At 49.4% G+C, this 13,224-nt stretch overlaps 2 protein-coding genes across 2 annotated transcripts in view; one reads left to right on the top strand and one right to left on the bottom strand.

The window, feature by feature from the left end:
• Window positions 1–1,827: 1,827 nt before the first annotated feature.
• Window positions 1,828–13,224, bottom strand: part of LOC135287569 (zinc finger protein 271-like) — a 351,290-nt gene continuing 339,893 nt past the window's right edge. Inside the window, exons 6-7 of the mRNA XM_064400859.1 lie at window positions 2,066–2,474; window positions 1,828–1,990 (exon numbers count right to left, since the gene is read on the bottom strand). Of these exons, the coding sequence (XP_064256929.1) occupies window positions 1,828–1,990; window positions 2,066–2,474 (572 nt within the window). The remainder of the gene's footprint in view (window positions 1,991–2,065; window positions 2,475–13,224) is intronic.
• LOC135287528 (zinc finger protein 774-like) lies at window positions 11,540–12,220 on the top strand (the record flags this gene model as incomplete). Its single annotated transcript, XM_064400821.1, has 2 exons — window positions 11,540–12,030; window positions 12,115–12,220. Coding segments are annotated over 2 exons (597 nt in total), but the record flags the coding sequence as incomplete, so codon positions are not given.

Below are 13,224 nucleotides of genomic sequence, written 5' to 3'. Positions count from 1 at the left end.
CACCAGGACTTTAATGACCCTCTGGGGCTTTGGTGCTCTTTGCATCAGACTCAGTCCCTCAGAGTGTGCTCAAAAACATTCTGAAGAACTCAAAGTGAGATTGAAACACAGAAGTTTTCTTGAAGGTTAATGGGTCCCATTGAAGGACAGGTCCGAGAAAGGTCCCCACATACCAGGTAGAGCAGAATACTGGAGGAAGTAAAGACGGGTGGGGACAAGCAAGGGAAGGGGGTCTCTGATGCTGAGCAAACCTGCACCTCTGTCCCTGCAGGCTGTCGGCATCCCCCGGCTGCCCTACCTGGCTGGCCCCTTCCTTTGCTGACAGCTCTGCCTCCTGCCTGCCTCTGCCCACACAAAGCCTTGGGCTGCTCCAGGCTCCTTCTGGGGGATATCTTGCACCACAGCCTTGCCCTGGGAAGGAAATTCCTTTCTCCTGGTGTCCAGTCTGGGCCTCCCCAGCTGCCCTTGGTGCCATTATCTCTTTCTCTGGCTGTTTTACACAATAAAGAAAAACTCCAGGATGTTTGAAACCACCCTTCAATCCCTCCCCAGCTGCTCTTATTCTGTCCTCAGTCTCCACACCACTGAGCCCAGAGTCTGCCGCCTCTCCCTGCTGGTTATGGGATGAGGCCTCCAAAACATATCCTGAGAGGTTTTTGGGTCCTCTCCAAGGTCTGTGAAAATGAAAAAAGTAGTCAAAGTTATTTTCTCCCAAATCTTGCAGTGACAGAACAAGGCTCAATATCTTTGAACTGAATGAGGGCAGATTTACAATTGTTTAAAGGAGAAAATATTTTACATTTATGAGAATGGCACAAAACTGCAACTGTTCTTCCAGGGAAGTGGATTCCCCATCTCAGGAATTATGCAGAGCAAGAGCTTTGTACAACCTGACCCAGTGAAACACACTCATCCCCAAGCACAGAATTCCTCTACCTGCTACGGGCTCCAACAACTACAGCAAGGCCCTGTTCACTTAAAAATTGCTTCCTAGAGCAGAATAATCTAATAATTATTTTAGCTCCGATACAGTGGAGTAAATAACTCATTTTTTAAAATTTAGTCTGTGGTGTAAACAAACTATACTGTCTAGTCATGATCAGAATCAATCAGAGCTGTATTTACATAAATTTATCTAGTATTCCATTGTTAATTCTGTGGGACAAATTGCATTAAGGTTCAATTCCACCTGTCCAATCTTTTATACCTTTGGCAAAGGACCCGCTCCCAAGGCTGTTGCCATGGCCAGCAGGGCTGGGCCCAGCTGGGATGCTCGCTTTCCACGGGCCAGGGTTTAGGAATGGGATTCCCCAATTTTCTGCTCCCGCTAAAACCACGCTGCTGCTCGCTGCCCTCCCGCCTTCCATGGAAAGCACAAAAAGGAATGATCCCGGGCTGGGATAAGAACAATTTATTGGGAACAGCAACAAGATAAAAAACAAACAGAAACCAAAATAATATTGACAACAGAAGGGATATGAAAAAGGGAAAACTGCAAGACAAGGACTGTCTCTTCCCAGCCACAATTTCCTCCTCCCTGCAAAGGACAATCTTCTCCTCAGGGAGAGAGAGAGACCCTTTCCTGCCCCTGGCAATGACTTGAGGTGAGAGTGAATGTAATGACACGGCCCTGGCCAGACCCTCATGTTCTTTGATCCCACATCATGTCATTGGCAGGGGCAGGAAAAGAGACAGGTGTCTTCCCAGCATGGATCACAGGGAACATGGATCACCATGGCTCTTCCCAACATGGGTCCTCCAATGAGGGATGAAGCTGGAGCAGGGCACAAAGCTCTCCCTGAAGTTGGGGCATTTGCAGGGCTTGCCTTACTGGTGCTTCCGTTGGTGTCTGGTCAAGTCAGAGCTCTGGGTGAATCCCTTCCCACACGTGGCGCACTCATACGGCCTCTCCCCAGTGTGGATGCGCTGGTGCCTTACGAGGGTGAAGTTTTGCTTGAAGCCCTTCCCACAGTCGGGGCAGCGGAAGGACCTCTCCTCATTGTGGATCCGCTCATGCAGGTGGAGATTTGAGCTGGTCTGAAACCTCTTCTGACACGTGCAGCACTCGTAGGGCCTCTCCCCAGTGTGGATGCGCTGGTGGGTGATGAGGTGGGAATTGCGCTTGAAGCCCTTCCCACAATCTGGGCAGCAGAAGGGCCTCTCATCGGTGTGTATCCGCTGGTGTCTGAGGAGATCTGAGCTGATCCGAAACCTCTTCTGGCACTCAGGACACTCATAGGGCCTCTCCCCAGTGTGGATGCGTTGGTGGGTCACAAGGGTGGATGTGTAGCTGAAGCCCTTCCCACATTCCCCACACTCGTAGGCCCATTCCCCAGTGTGGATCATCTGGTGGTGGATCAGGCTGCTGCTCTGCCTGAAGCTCTTCCCACACTCGAAGCACTTGTAGGGCTGCTCCCCATCATGAAGCTGCTCATGGACCACCAGCTCTGAGCTCTGGCTAAAGCTCTCTCCACCTTCCTGGCCCAGGGTGTGTCTTTCCTCCTCAGAGCACCCTTGGATGGAGCCCCTCATCCTATGGGATCTCTGTGTCTTTTCTTCCCCATTGGATTCCTGTGCCATGGAGCCACTCAAAATGGCCTCTTCCATGAGGTTCTGCCGTGGGGATTTGTCCTCCCTGGTCTCCATCTTCATCTCCTTGTCTGGGGGAGGAAGAACAAGGAGAGGATGGGATTTGCCTCTGTGCCACAGGGAAAGGGAAGGAGATCCTTCCAGGGTTTCCCCAGCCGGATGGTGTTGGCTGCAGGTTTGTCCTGCAGCCGGGGGCCATGCTGGGCTGGGAGATGGAGCAGGAGAGAGGGGGAAAGGGGCACTGACTACCTCCTCACCTGCCTGCGTGTCCCGGGGAATCTTTCCCTTAAGCTCAGCCTTCTCCTCCATCTGGCAGTGGTTTTGAGATGGGAAATTCTGTTTTGGGAGGAAAACAAGAAATGAGTGCATTGAGTTTTGCACTGGTTTGCGGGCAAACCAGGGGGAGAATCTAAGACAGAATTACAATTTAATAAGAAAATTAAGATCAAGGCAATGATACAGAAACACGGCCTTAAACTGACAGAGTCAGGATATAACCTGACACCCTGTTGCTCAGGGTGGTAGCAGCAGTCCCATTAAATGGTGGCTGCAGTCCTGTTGCAGTGATGAAGTGATTCTGTCAAAGCAGTGATCCTGTAGTAGGGTCTGGTCTTCCTCTGAAGGTCCAGTGGTGGTGATGGAGCTCTTGTCATCTGAGAACCCAGTACGCAAGGTGCTACCGGTGTTGCAAGGCTCAGCTTATATCCAGGTAGGAATTATTGGCTCATCCCCCTGGGCGGAGCATCCCACAATGGGATGATGTCATTTTATCAGCCCTGCAGGGACACTCAATGGCCCATTCACAGAAGATGGCCCCTGGAGGTTGTTATCAGGGCTCATACATGGAAGAGATAAAGAACACTGCCCTGTCACACTTGCCCCACCCCAGGGGAGGTCTCTGTCCCTGTCATTCCCTTGTTGTCCCCCCTTTTCTCTTTCCATGTCTCTCTCTACCTCACACTTCCTCTTCAATACAATCCACTTTGGATTTGGTCTTGGTAGCACCTTAATTGGGGCAGAGGCATTTCTCTAACAATTTTCTTAACCAGATTGCAACATTATTTTGGCACAGCGAGTTTAGGCACTGTTCTCTGACTCCAAGTGCCTTGGATAACAGCATGGTTCCCTCCTCTGAAGAGGTTGTGGTCCTCTCTGGAGGAATTCTTAGAAATTTGGATGCAGCTACATCTGAGCAACTTAGGGAAGAATTGATGAGGAAAATGGCTGTTGTGGGTGGCCAGTGTAAAGAAAATGTTTTGTTCTCCTTCCTTGAAAAGTTTGTTAAAAACACTGGAGGAAAGGGAGCAAATGATACCAGTGAGACTGACAAGGTTCACTCACCCCATGGTGAGGAACACAAGGCTGCTAAAAGTCGCACAAGAAGTCCAGCTCAAGTAGCTAAATTTCTGCATAAATGCCAAATTCACAGGCTTAGGGGCTTTGCCACATATGAGAATCATTATTCTCTTCATCCCTGTCACCCTTGTGACAGCCCCACAGTGCTTTCTCTTCCTTTTAATCTGTGTTGGGCCGAATTTCCACTTTTCTTTTATGGGAACCTGCCAGCAGCTGAGCTGGAGCTGTGCAGGAACCAATGAAACTTGGAATTGCCACAGAATTGCTTCTATTATCGGTTTCTTCATGTTTGGGATTTATTTGCATTTTCATCACATGTGACTTTTTGGAAAATCAAATATTCATCAAAATGATTAATGCAGAGTTAAATTTAATTTCTGCCAATTTTATTTTGTCCAGTGCCCAGGGGATGCTCAAGGGGTCTCTGCCTCACCCTGGAGGATGCTTGGGAGGGGCTTGTGGGGGCTGTCCCTGTCCCTGTCCCTGTCACGCCAGGTCATTCCCCATGGGGTCTCCATCATTCTCACCCCAGGGAATGCCTGGGGGCTCTCCCTCCCTCTCATCCCTGTGCCAGGGGGTGCTCGGCCCAGTCTCTGTCCCTCGCAGCCCAGGGGATGCTCGGGGGTCTCTGTCCCCTTGCCCTGGGGGATGCTCAGGGGGTCTCCATCCCACTGGTCTCAGGGAATGCTTGTGCAGGGCTGGGGACCAGGGGCTCTGTGTCCCTCTCACCGCTGAGGGTGCTCGGGGCTGGGGGGGCTCTCCAACCTTCTCATCCCTGGGGAGGCCGGGGGGGTCTCTGTCCCTCTCAGCCCTGGTGTGACCCCACCCAAACATCATCGGGCTCAGAGGGACAGAGACACCCCCAAACCCCCAGAAGAGCTGGGATTTGGTTTGGGGCTGAGGATTTAGGATAGGGCTGGATTTGGGGGTGGAGTTGGAGTTAGGGCTGAGATTTGGATTAGAACTGGGATTGGAGTTAAGGCTAGAGATGGGATTGGCTTTAGGGCTGGGATTGGGAATGGGTCTGGGGCTAGACGAGTCTGGCACTGGGATGAGATTAAATACAGAACTGTGAGTGTGTCTAAACATGGAGTGAGATTGAGACTAGGATCAGGGCCAGGTTTGGGACTGAGCTCACCCCGAGCGGGACAGGGGGGATGTCACTGCAGGATGTCCCTGGCGTTGTCCCAGCCCTCCTCAGGCACCTCCAAACCTGGGAGGCAGCTGCGTGCTCCAAGATCCAGGTGCTCCCACCCTGCCCTTCAATACCAGGCGAGCATTCCCTGAGGGTAGCCCACTAACCCACTGTCCTGGATTGCCAAACAGATTGTATTCTCTTTGCCTTCTGTATGGCAGTTGTCTTCTATTAACTGGGCAGTTTTCCTTATCTCTTCAACACCCAATCCTCCCTCTGGGCAGACATCTGCTGATAAAGGCTATTGAATGGCACTGCATGACTGATAAGAACTACAGCATCCTATTGTGAGATGCTCTGCCCAGAGGGGAGAGCCAAGCATTCCTACCCAGATATAATCTTGACATTCTGGAACACCAGCATGGCTTTCTCCACTGGATTTTCCCAGAGAAACAGCAGCTGCCTCTTCCACTGGATCTTTGGAGGAAGACTACACCTTTCTACAGGATCCCTGCTCCAGCAGAACCACTCCTGGCACTCCAGGAGGACTGCAGCCACCATTCCAATTGGACTGCTACCAACACCCTGACCAACAGGGTGTCAGGTTGTGTTCTGACTCTGTCAGTGTTGTCTTGCTTTACTGCATTGTTTCTTTCATATTTTTATTGTTTCCCTAATAAAGAACTGTTATTCCTGCTCCCATATTTTTTCCTGAGAGCCCCTTAATTTCAAATTTATAACAATTCAGGGGGAGGGGGTTCACATTTTGCTTTTAGGAGAGGCTTCTGCCTTCCTTAGCAGATATCTGTCTTTCCAAAACAAGATGGAGTGACATCAATCTCTGCTTGATAACTGGTTTTGCTTTAATGCAGTTACGTTGAAATCACTTCCTAGTATATGATATAATATGATATGATATATTATATATGATATATAATATGTTGCAGCTGTTATACCTCGGAGTAAATTTTTCTGATTAAGATAATATTGTCTAATCATTACCATAATAGATAATATATATCTACAGAAATCTATATGTTTGCCATCCTTAATCCTATATATCGGATATAATATATATATATATAAAATATATGTATAATATATAAAAATATATAAAAAATAAATAAATATAGATAGGTAGATGATAGATAGATAGATAGATAGATAGATAGATAGATAGATAGATAATATAAATAATATATAGGTTATATATCTCTGGTTTGCCATCCTTAATCCCGTGGGACAAATTCTATAAAGGTTTCATTCCACCTTTATAATTCTTTACATGCAAAATCTTGAAAGTCTGGGACTAGGATTGGAAACAGCTGCTCTAAGGCTCCTCTCACAAAAAGAAGTTTAGAAAGCTTGGAGGTCCTTGCAGGTGTTTGGAGATCTGTGGGAGCCATTGGGGGTCCAATTTACAGCTCAATTAACAGACAATAACCGCCTTACCTGTGACAAATGGCAAATAGAATACACACATTATCTTTCAAACCAGAACAACAGGAATTCAAATTAATAGAATGTAACATAACATTGCTCAAATCTAACAATAATGAAGTTTAACTTGTCTTAATCTTATCAACCCTGAATTTGCATTAAATTAAACATCGCGGAATCAAAAACTAATATCCTTAAAAGTTATTGTCCTAGTTTAGGGCAGGTTTGGGAGATAACTCCTAAAGGGGCTTCTCTACAAAAGCAGATTCAATTGCCCCTCCCCCCTCTAACTGGTTCGGGAGAAAATATCTCCTTGGAGAAAAAAGTGGAAAGAAACCTGTTTATTAAACAATAGAACCCAAACAATATTAAACAATAAAACTTCTCACTGCTCCAAAGAAAGCAAACTCAGAACAGTCCCCTCCCCGGGTTGCAGCTCGGCTCACTCAGTCTCTGATCAGTCTCTCTGGAGCTGGAAACGCCGCGGCCCAGGCCCGGCCAGGGGGGCTACAAGTGGAGCTGCTGGTGCTCTTCTGGGTGTTCAATCCAGAGCAGGCTTGAACAGGTCCAAGAAAAAAAGGAAAAAAATCACAGTCCAGGGAACTTCTTTGCCTCAGCTAGCTAAAACTAACTAAAAGCAGAAAAAAAAGGGAAAAAGGAGCTCTGTCCGGCTGTCTGTCCATCTGCAGACAACACAGTCCAGGAGCAGGAATGTGGAGGAGTGAGAGCAGTCTGAAAACAAACTGCGCGCTTCTTCCCTCCCTTCTTCACTGTCTGGAAGAGAGTCTTAAAGATGTAAAACTTATTATTTGGTATAAACAGAACAAGACGATTGGGGATAAAAGCATCATATAGTCAACCCAGGACAGTTATACATACAACAAAATTTAACTTATTCTGATGCTATTAATGGAAATAAGGCACTGAAAAGTTGAACAATCTGCGACTGAAATAACAGCATGAAGGATTTACTGGAGGGATTAAAAGCATGTAATAAGTGTGTAATATTTTTATGTAATTTAGTTTTGAGAGAAGCCCATGGTAGCCACAAATTTTATGCAAGCATAAATTTACAAAGACCTATTAAAGTGCAGTTTTATTGAAAGAAACAACAATGTGGAATTCGGCAAACTGCCCAGCAAACCAGCAGCTTTTTGAAATTGTATTTAGTGTAATTCCAGAGGGTCAATTTACCAGCATTTCTGTTAAAGGACCTCCGACAAGTGCCGTGGTGGGGGGGCCTGGCGGAGCCGCGCCGGGGGCTCGGGGGAACCGCGCCGGGAGCAGCCGAGCCACGCACCCCAAACCACCCGCGGTTCCCCCTCCTGCCCCAGAGCCTGTGAATGTGCCTCCGTGCCACAGGGAAGGGGCAGGAGATCCCCCAGTGCATCCCCAGCAGGACGGCGTTGGCAGTGGGGTTGTCCTGCAGCCAGGGGCCATGCTGGGCTGGGAGATGGAGCAGGAGAGAGGGGGAAAGGGGCACTGACTTCCTCCTCACCTGCCTGAGTGTCTCAGGGCATCTTCCTCTTCCTTGCAGCCTTCTCCTCTATTGGGCCAAGATTTGGGAAGGGGAAATCCTGGTTTGGGGAAAAACAAGGGATGAGCACAGTGTGTCTGAAGGTCCTTTGCCCAAGTCCATCCCTAGAAGTCACCTGGTATCCATAAAAACCTTGAAAAGCAAAAGTGAATCAAAAAAAGCCACCAGGAGTGTCCCATTTCCAGTCTCATCCCTCTGGGGTTCTGGTGGTCCCCTGTCTCATGGCTGCCAAGGATCCCAGAGCACATGTGGATCCCCCCTCTCCAGGCTCCTGCTTAGGGATGCTGGGGGGTTTTGGGGTCTCAGGCTCCCTCTCTCCAGCCTCCCCCAATCCAGTCACTTGGGGCTCTCTCCTCTCCCCACTGCCCTGTCCTGGTTTAGGGCAAATTTGGGAGAAAACCTAGAAAAGGGGTTTCCTCTAGAAAGCAAATTCAAGCAGCCTCTCCCCCAATCAGTTTGGGAAAAGATTTCTTTGGAGAAAAGTGGAAAAACCTGGTTATTTAAAAGACAAAGCATTTATGAGCACAGCAAATGACGAATATTAAACAATAAAATCTCTTGACGCTCCAAAAGAGATGACAAACTCAGAAAGTCCCTCTGTGGGCTGTAGCTCTGCTGACTCAGTCTCTTATCAGTTTCTCCATCACTGGAAATGCCGTGGACCAGGCTCGGGCCAATGGGCCACAGGTGGAGCTGCCAGTGCTCTTCTGGATGTTCAGAGCAGGTTTAAACAGCTCTAAAGTAAAAGAAAAACTACAGTCCAGGGCACTTATCTGCCTTAGAGAGCTAAGAACGAAATAAAACCAAAGGAGAGCCCTGTCCTGCAATCTGTCCAGCAGCCGGAATATGGAGGAGTGCAGTTTCTAAAAAACCTGCTCACTTCCTGCCTCCCTTCGATCTCAGAACCAGCCTTAAAGGTGCAGAACTCATTTCTGGGCTAAATAGATGAAGAGGGTATGAGCATGATCCCAGGTCCAGCCCTTCTGGGGGTTTGGGGGTGTCTCTGTCCCTCTGAGCCCGATGATGTTTGGGTGGGGTCACACCAGGGCTGAGAGGGACAGAGACCCCCCCGGCCTCCCCAGGGATGAGAAGGTCGGAGAGCCCCCCCAGCCCCGAGCACCCTCAGCGGTGAGAGGGACACAGAGCCCCTGGTCCCCAGCCCTGCACAAGTATTCCCTGAGGCCAGAGGGATGGAGTCCCCTGAGCATCTCCCAGATTGAGGGGACAGAGACCCCCGAGCATCCCCTGGGCTGCGAGGGACAGAGACTGCCCTGAGCACCCCCCTGACACAGGGGTGAGTGGGAGGGAGACCTCCCCAGGCATTCCGTGGAGTGAGAATGATGGAAACCCCCTGGGGAATAGTCTGGGGTAACAGAGACAGGGACAGCCCCCACAAGCTCCTCCCAAGCATCCCCCAAGGCGAGAGGAACAGAGACCCCTTGAGCATCCCCTGGGCACTGGACAAAATAAACTTGGCAGAAATCAAACTTAACTCTGCATTAACCACTTTGATGAATATTTAATTTTCCCACAAGTCACATATGATGAAAATGCAAACAAATCCCAAGCATTAATAAACTGACAATAGAAGCAATTCTGTGGCAATTCCAAGTTTCATTGGTTCCTGCACAGCTCCAGCTCAGCTGCTGGCAGGTTCCCATAAAAGAAAAGTGGAAATTTGGACCAATACAGGTTGTTAAAAGGAAACAAATTTCTGTAGAACAATCACAAAGGCTCCAGGGACAAAGAGAATAATGATTCTCACATTTGGCAAAGTCCTAAACCCTCTCAATTTGGGAGTTATTTGGAAATTTAGCTAGATGAGCTGGGCTTCTTGTAGGACTTTTAGCAGCCTTGTTTTCCTCACCTTGCGGTGAATGAACCTTGTCAGCCTCTCTGGAATCATTCACTCCCTTTTCTCCAGTGATTTTAACAAACTTTTCAAGAAAGGACAAGAAAATATTTTCATTACACTGGCCACCCACAACAGCCATTTTTCTCCTCAGTTCTCCCATAAATCCCTCAGAGAAAGCTGCATCCAAGTTTCCAAGACTTCCTCCAGAAAGAGCCACAAGCTCCTCAGAGGAGGGAACCATGCTGTTGTCAAAGGCACTTGAGGTCAGAGAACAGTGCCTAAACTCACTGTGCCAAAATAATGTCACAATCTGGTTAAGGAAACTATTGGAGAGATGCCTCTGCCCCAATTAAGGTGCTAATGAGACCATATCCAAAGTGGATATTATTGAACAGTAAATGTGAGGTAAAGAGAGAGAGATGAAAAGAAAGAGAAAAGGGGGGAGAGCAAGAGACAGGGACAGAGAGCCTCACTGGGGTGGGGCAAGTGTGACATTGTCCCCTGTGTGTGTTGCCTTCCCAGAGTGGGGGTTTTACACCTGAGCCAGTTTGGGTAAGGGGGGTGGTGTACACCCCCCCAGCAGGTATTACCCCACTGTTTCAGGTTACAGTGCAAGATGTAACCAAATGCATGTTTTCATTCACCATCTTGACAAACTGTTATAAACAGGCGGGGCAGTGTTCTTTATCTCTTCCATGACTCAGCCATGATAACGCCCTGCAGGGGCTATCTTCTGTTCATGGCCCATTGAGTGTCCCTGCAGGACTGATAGAATGACATCATCCCATTGTGGGATGCTCCACCCAGGGGGAGGAGCTAAGCATTCCGACCTGGATATAAACTGAGCCTTGCAACACCAGTAGCACCATGCCTACTGAATTCCCAGAGGACAAGAGCTCCATAAGCACCACTGGACCTTCAGAGGAAGACCAGACCCTTCTACAGGATCACTGCTTTGATGGAATCACGATCATCACTCCAACAGGACTGCAGCCACCATTTAATGGGACTGCTACCAGCACCCTGAGCAACAGGGTGCCAGGTTATATCCTGACTCTGTCAGTTTAAGGCAGTGTTTCTGTATCATTGCCTTGATCTTAATTTTCTTGTTAAATTATAATTCTGTCTTAAAATCTCCCCCTGGTTTGACCTCAAACCAGTACAAAACTGAATGCACTAATCTCTTGTTTTCCTCCCAAAACAGAATTTCACATCCCAAACCCACTGCCAGATGGAGGAGAAGGCTGCAAGGAAGAGGAAGATGCCCCGAGACACTCAGGCATGTGAGGAGGAAGTCAGGGCCCCTTTCCTTATTTCTCCTGCTTCATCTTCCAGCCCAGCACAGCCCAAGGCTGCAGGACAGCCCCTCTGCCAACACTGTCCTGCTGGGGATGCACTGGGGGGATTTCCTTTCCCTTCCCTCTGGCACAGAGGCAAATCCCATCCTCTCCTTTCCCTGTCTTCCTCAGACAACAAGCTGAGAATAGAGACCAGGGAGGACAAATCCCCATGGCAGAACCTCGTGGAAGAGGCAGATTTGAGCAGCTCCATGGCACAGGAATCTAACAAGGAGGAAAATTCCCTGAGATCCCACAGGAGGAGGGGCTTCAAACCCAGCCCAGGGTGCTCTGAGGAGGAAAGACCCACCCTGTGCCAGGAAAATGGACAGAGCTTCAGGCAGGCATCGGAGCTGGTGGTCCATAAGCAGCTTCATGATGGGGAGAAGCCCTACAAGTGCTTGGAGTGTGGGAAGAGCTTCAGCTACAGATCCACCCTTGTGACCCACCAACGCATCCACACCGCGGAGAGGCCCTATGAGTGTCCTGAGTGTCAGAAGAGATTTCAGACCCGCTCCAATCTCCTCAGGCACCAAAGGATTCACACCGATGAGAGGCCCTTCCTCTGCCCTGACTGCGGGAAGGGCTTCAAGCAAAACTCCCACCTCATCACCCACCGGCGCATCCACACTGATGAGATGCCCTTCCTCTGCCCCGACTGTGGGAAGGGCTTCAAGCGCAATTCCCACCTCGTCACCCACCAGCGCATCCACACTGGGGAGAGGCCCTACAAGTGCTGCACGTGTCAGAAGAGGTTTCAGACCAGCTCAAATCTCCGCCTGCATGAGCGCATTCATACAGAGGAGAGGCACTTTTGCTGCCCTGACTGTGGGAAGGGCTTCAAGCACAACTTCACCCTCGTCAGGCACCAGCGCATCCACACTGGGGAGAGGCCCTACAAGTGTCCCCAGTGTGGGAAGAGCTTCACCCAGAGCTCTCACTTGACCAGACACCAATGGAGTCACTGGTAAGGGAAGCCCTGCAAATTCCCCAACTGCAGGGAGAGCTTCATGCACTGCTGCAGTTTCATCCCCCATTGCAGGACCCATGTTGGGAAGAGCCCTGGTGATCCATGTTCCCTGTGATCCATGCTGGGAAGACACCTGTCCCTTTTCCTGCCCCTGCCAATGACATGATATGGAATCGAATAACATGACGTTGTGGCCATGGCTGTGACATTCCATTCACTCCCACCTCAGGTCATTGGCAGGGGCAGGAAAGGGAGTCTCTCTCTCCCCTCGAGGAGAAGGGTGTTCTTTCAGGCTGGAGGAAATTCTGTCCAGGAAGAGACCGTCAGCTGAGTTGTAGTTTTCCATTTCTCTTGTCCCTTTTTTTATGAATATTGTTGCTGTTCGTGTTTGTTCCTGATCTTGCTGCTGTTCTCAATAAATTGTTCCTATCCTAGCCCAGGATCTTTGCCTTCTGTGCTTTCCATGGGAGGCAGGAGGGCAGCAATCGGCAGCGTGGTTTTAGGGGGTGCAGGAAATTGGGGAATCCCATTCCTGAGATCTGCCCTGTGGAAACCAAGCATCCCAGCTGGTCCCAGCCCTGGTTGCCTTCTAAGGATCAGATTTGTCACAGAGGGGTTCCATGGGGACTTTCCAAGAGTCTCCAGGCTGTTCAAAAGCTGGAATATCACAGGCAGAGACAGGAGCTCCATGGATACCTCCCAGGGGTTTCTGGGGATGGTAAAGAGCCCTGTGCTCAGAGGCAGTCTCAGCCATTCCATGATGACATCCCAGGGCATCTTGGGCTGCAAAGGCACCGATCTGTCACAGGCACTCACGGGGGCTCCACGGTGACATCCCAGGAGTCCCCAGGCTGCCAAAGAGCCGGGATGTCCCAGACACTCACAGGGGTTCCTGTCATGGGCACAGTGGGAGCTTCAGGCAAAAGCTTCAGTTCTTTATTGGAGAAACTCCTGCTGAGTCATGAGGTGGAGAAATGACACCCAACAGCCACCATGGATCCTGAA

Source organism: Passer domesticus, chromosome 30 (genome assembly GCF_036417665.1).
Source record: "Passer domesticus isolate bPasDom1 chromosome 30, bPasDom1.hap1, whole genome shotgun sequence".
NCBI lineage: Eukaryota > Metazoa > Chordata > Aves > Passeriformes > Passeridae > Passer > Passer domesticus.
Note: the sequence above shows the minus strand (reverse complement) of the source record. Positions and strands in the feature narration are given on the sequence as shown.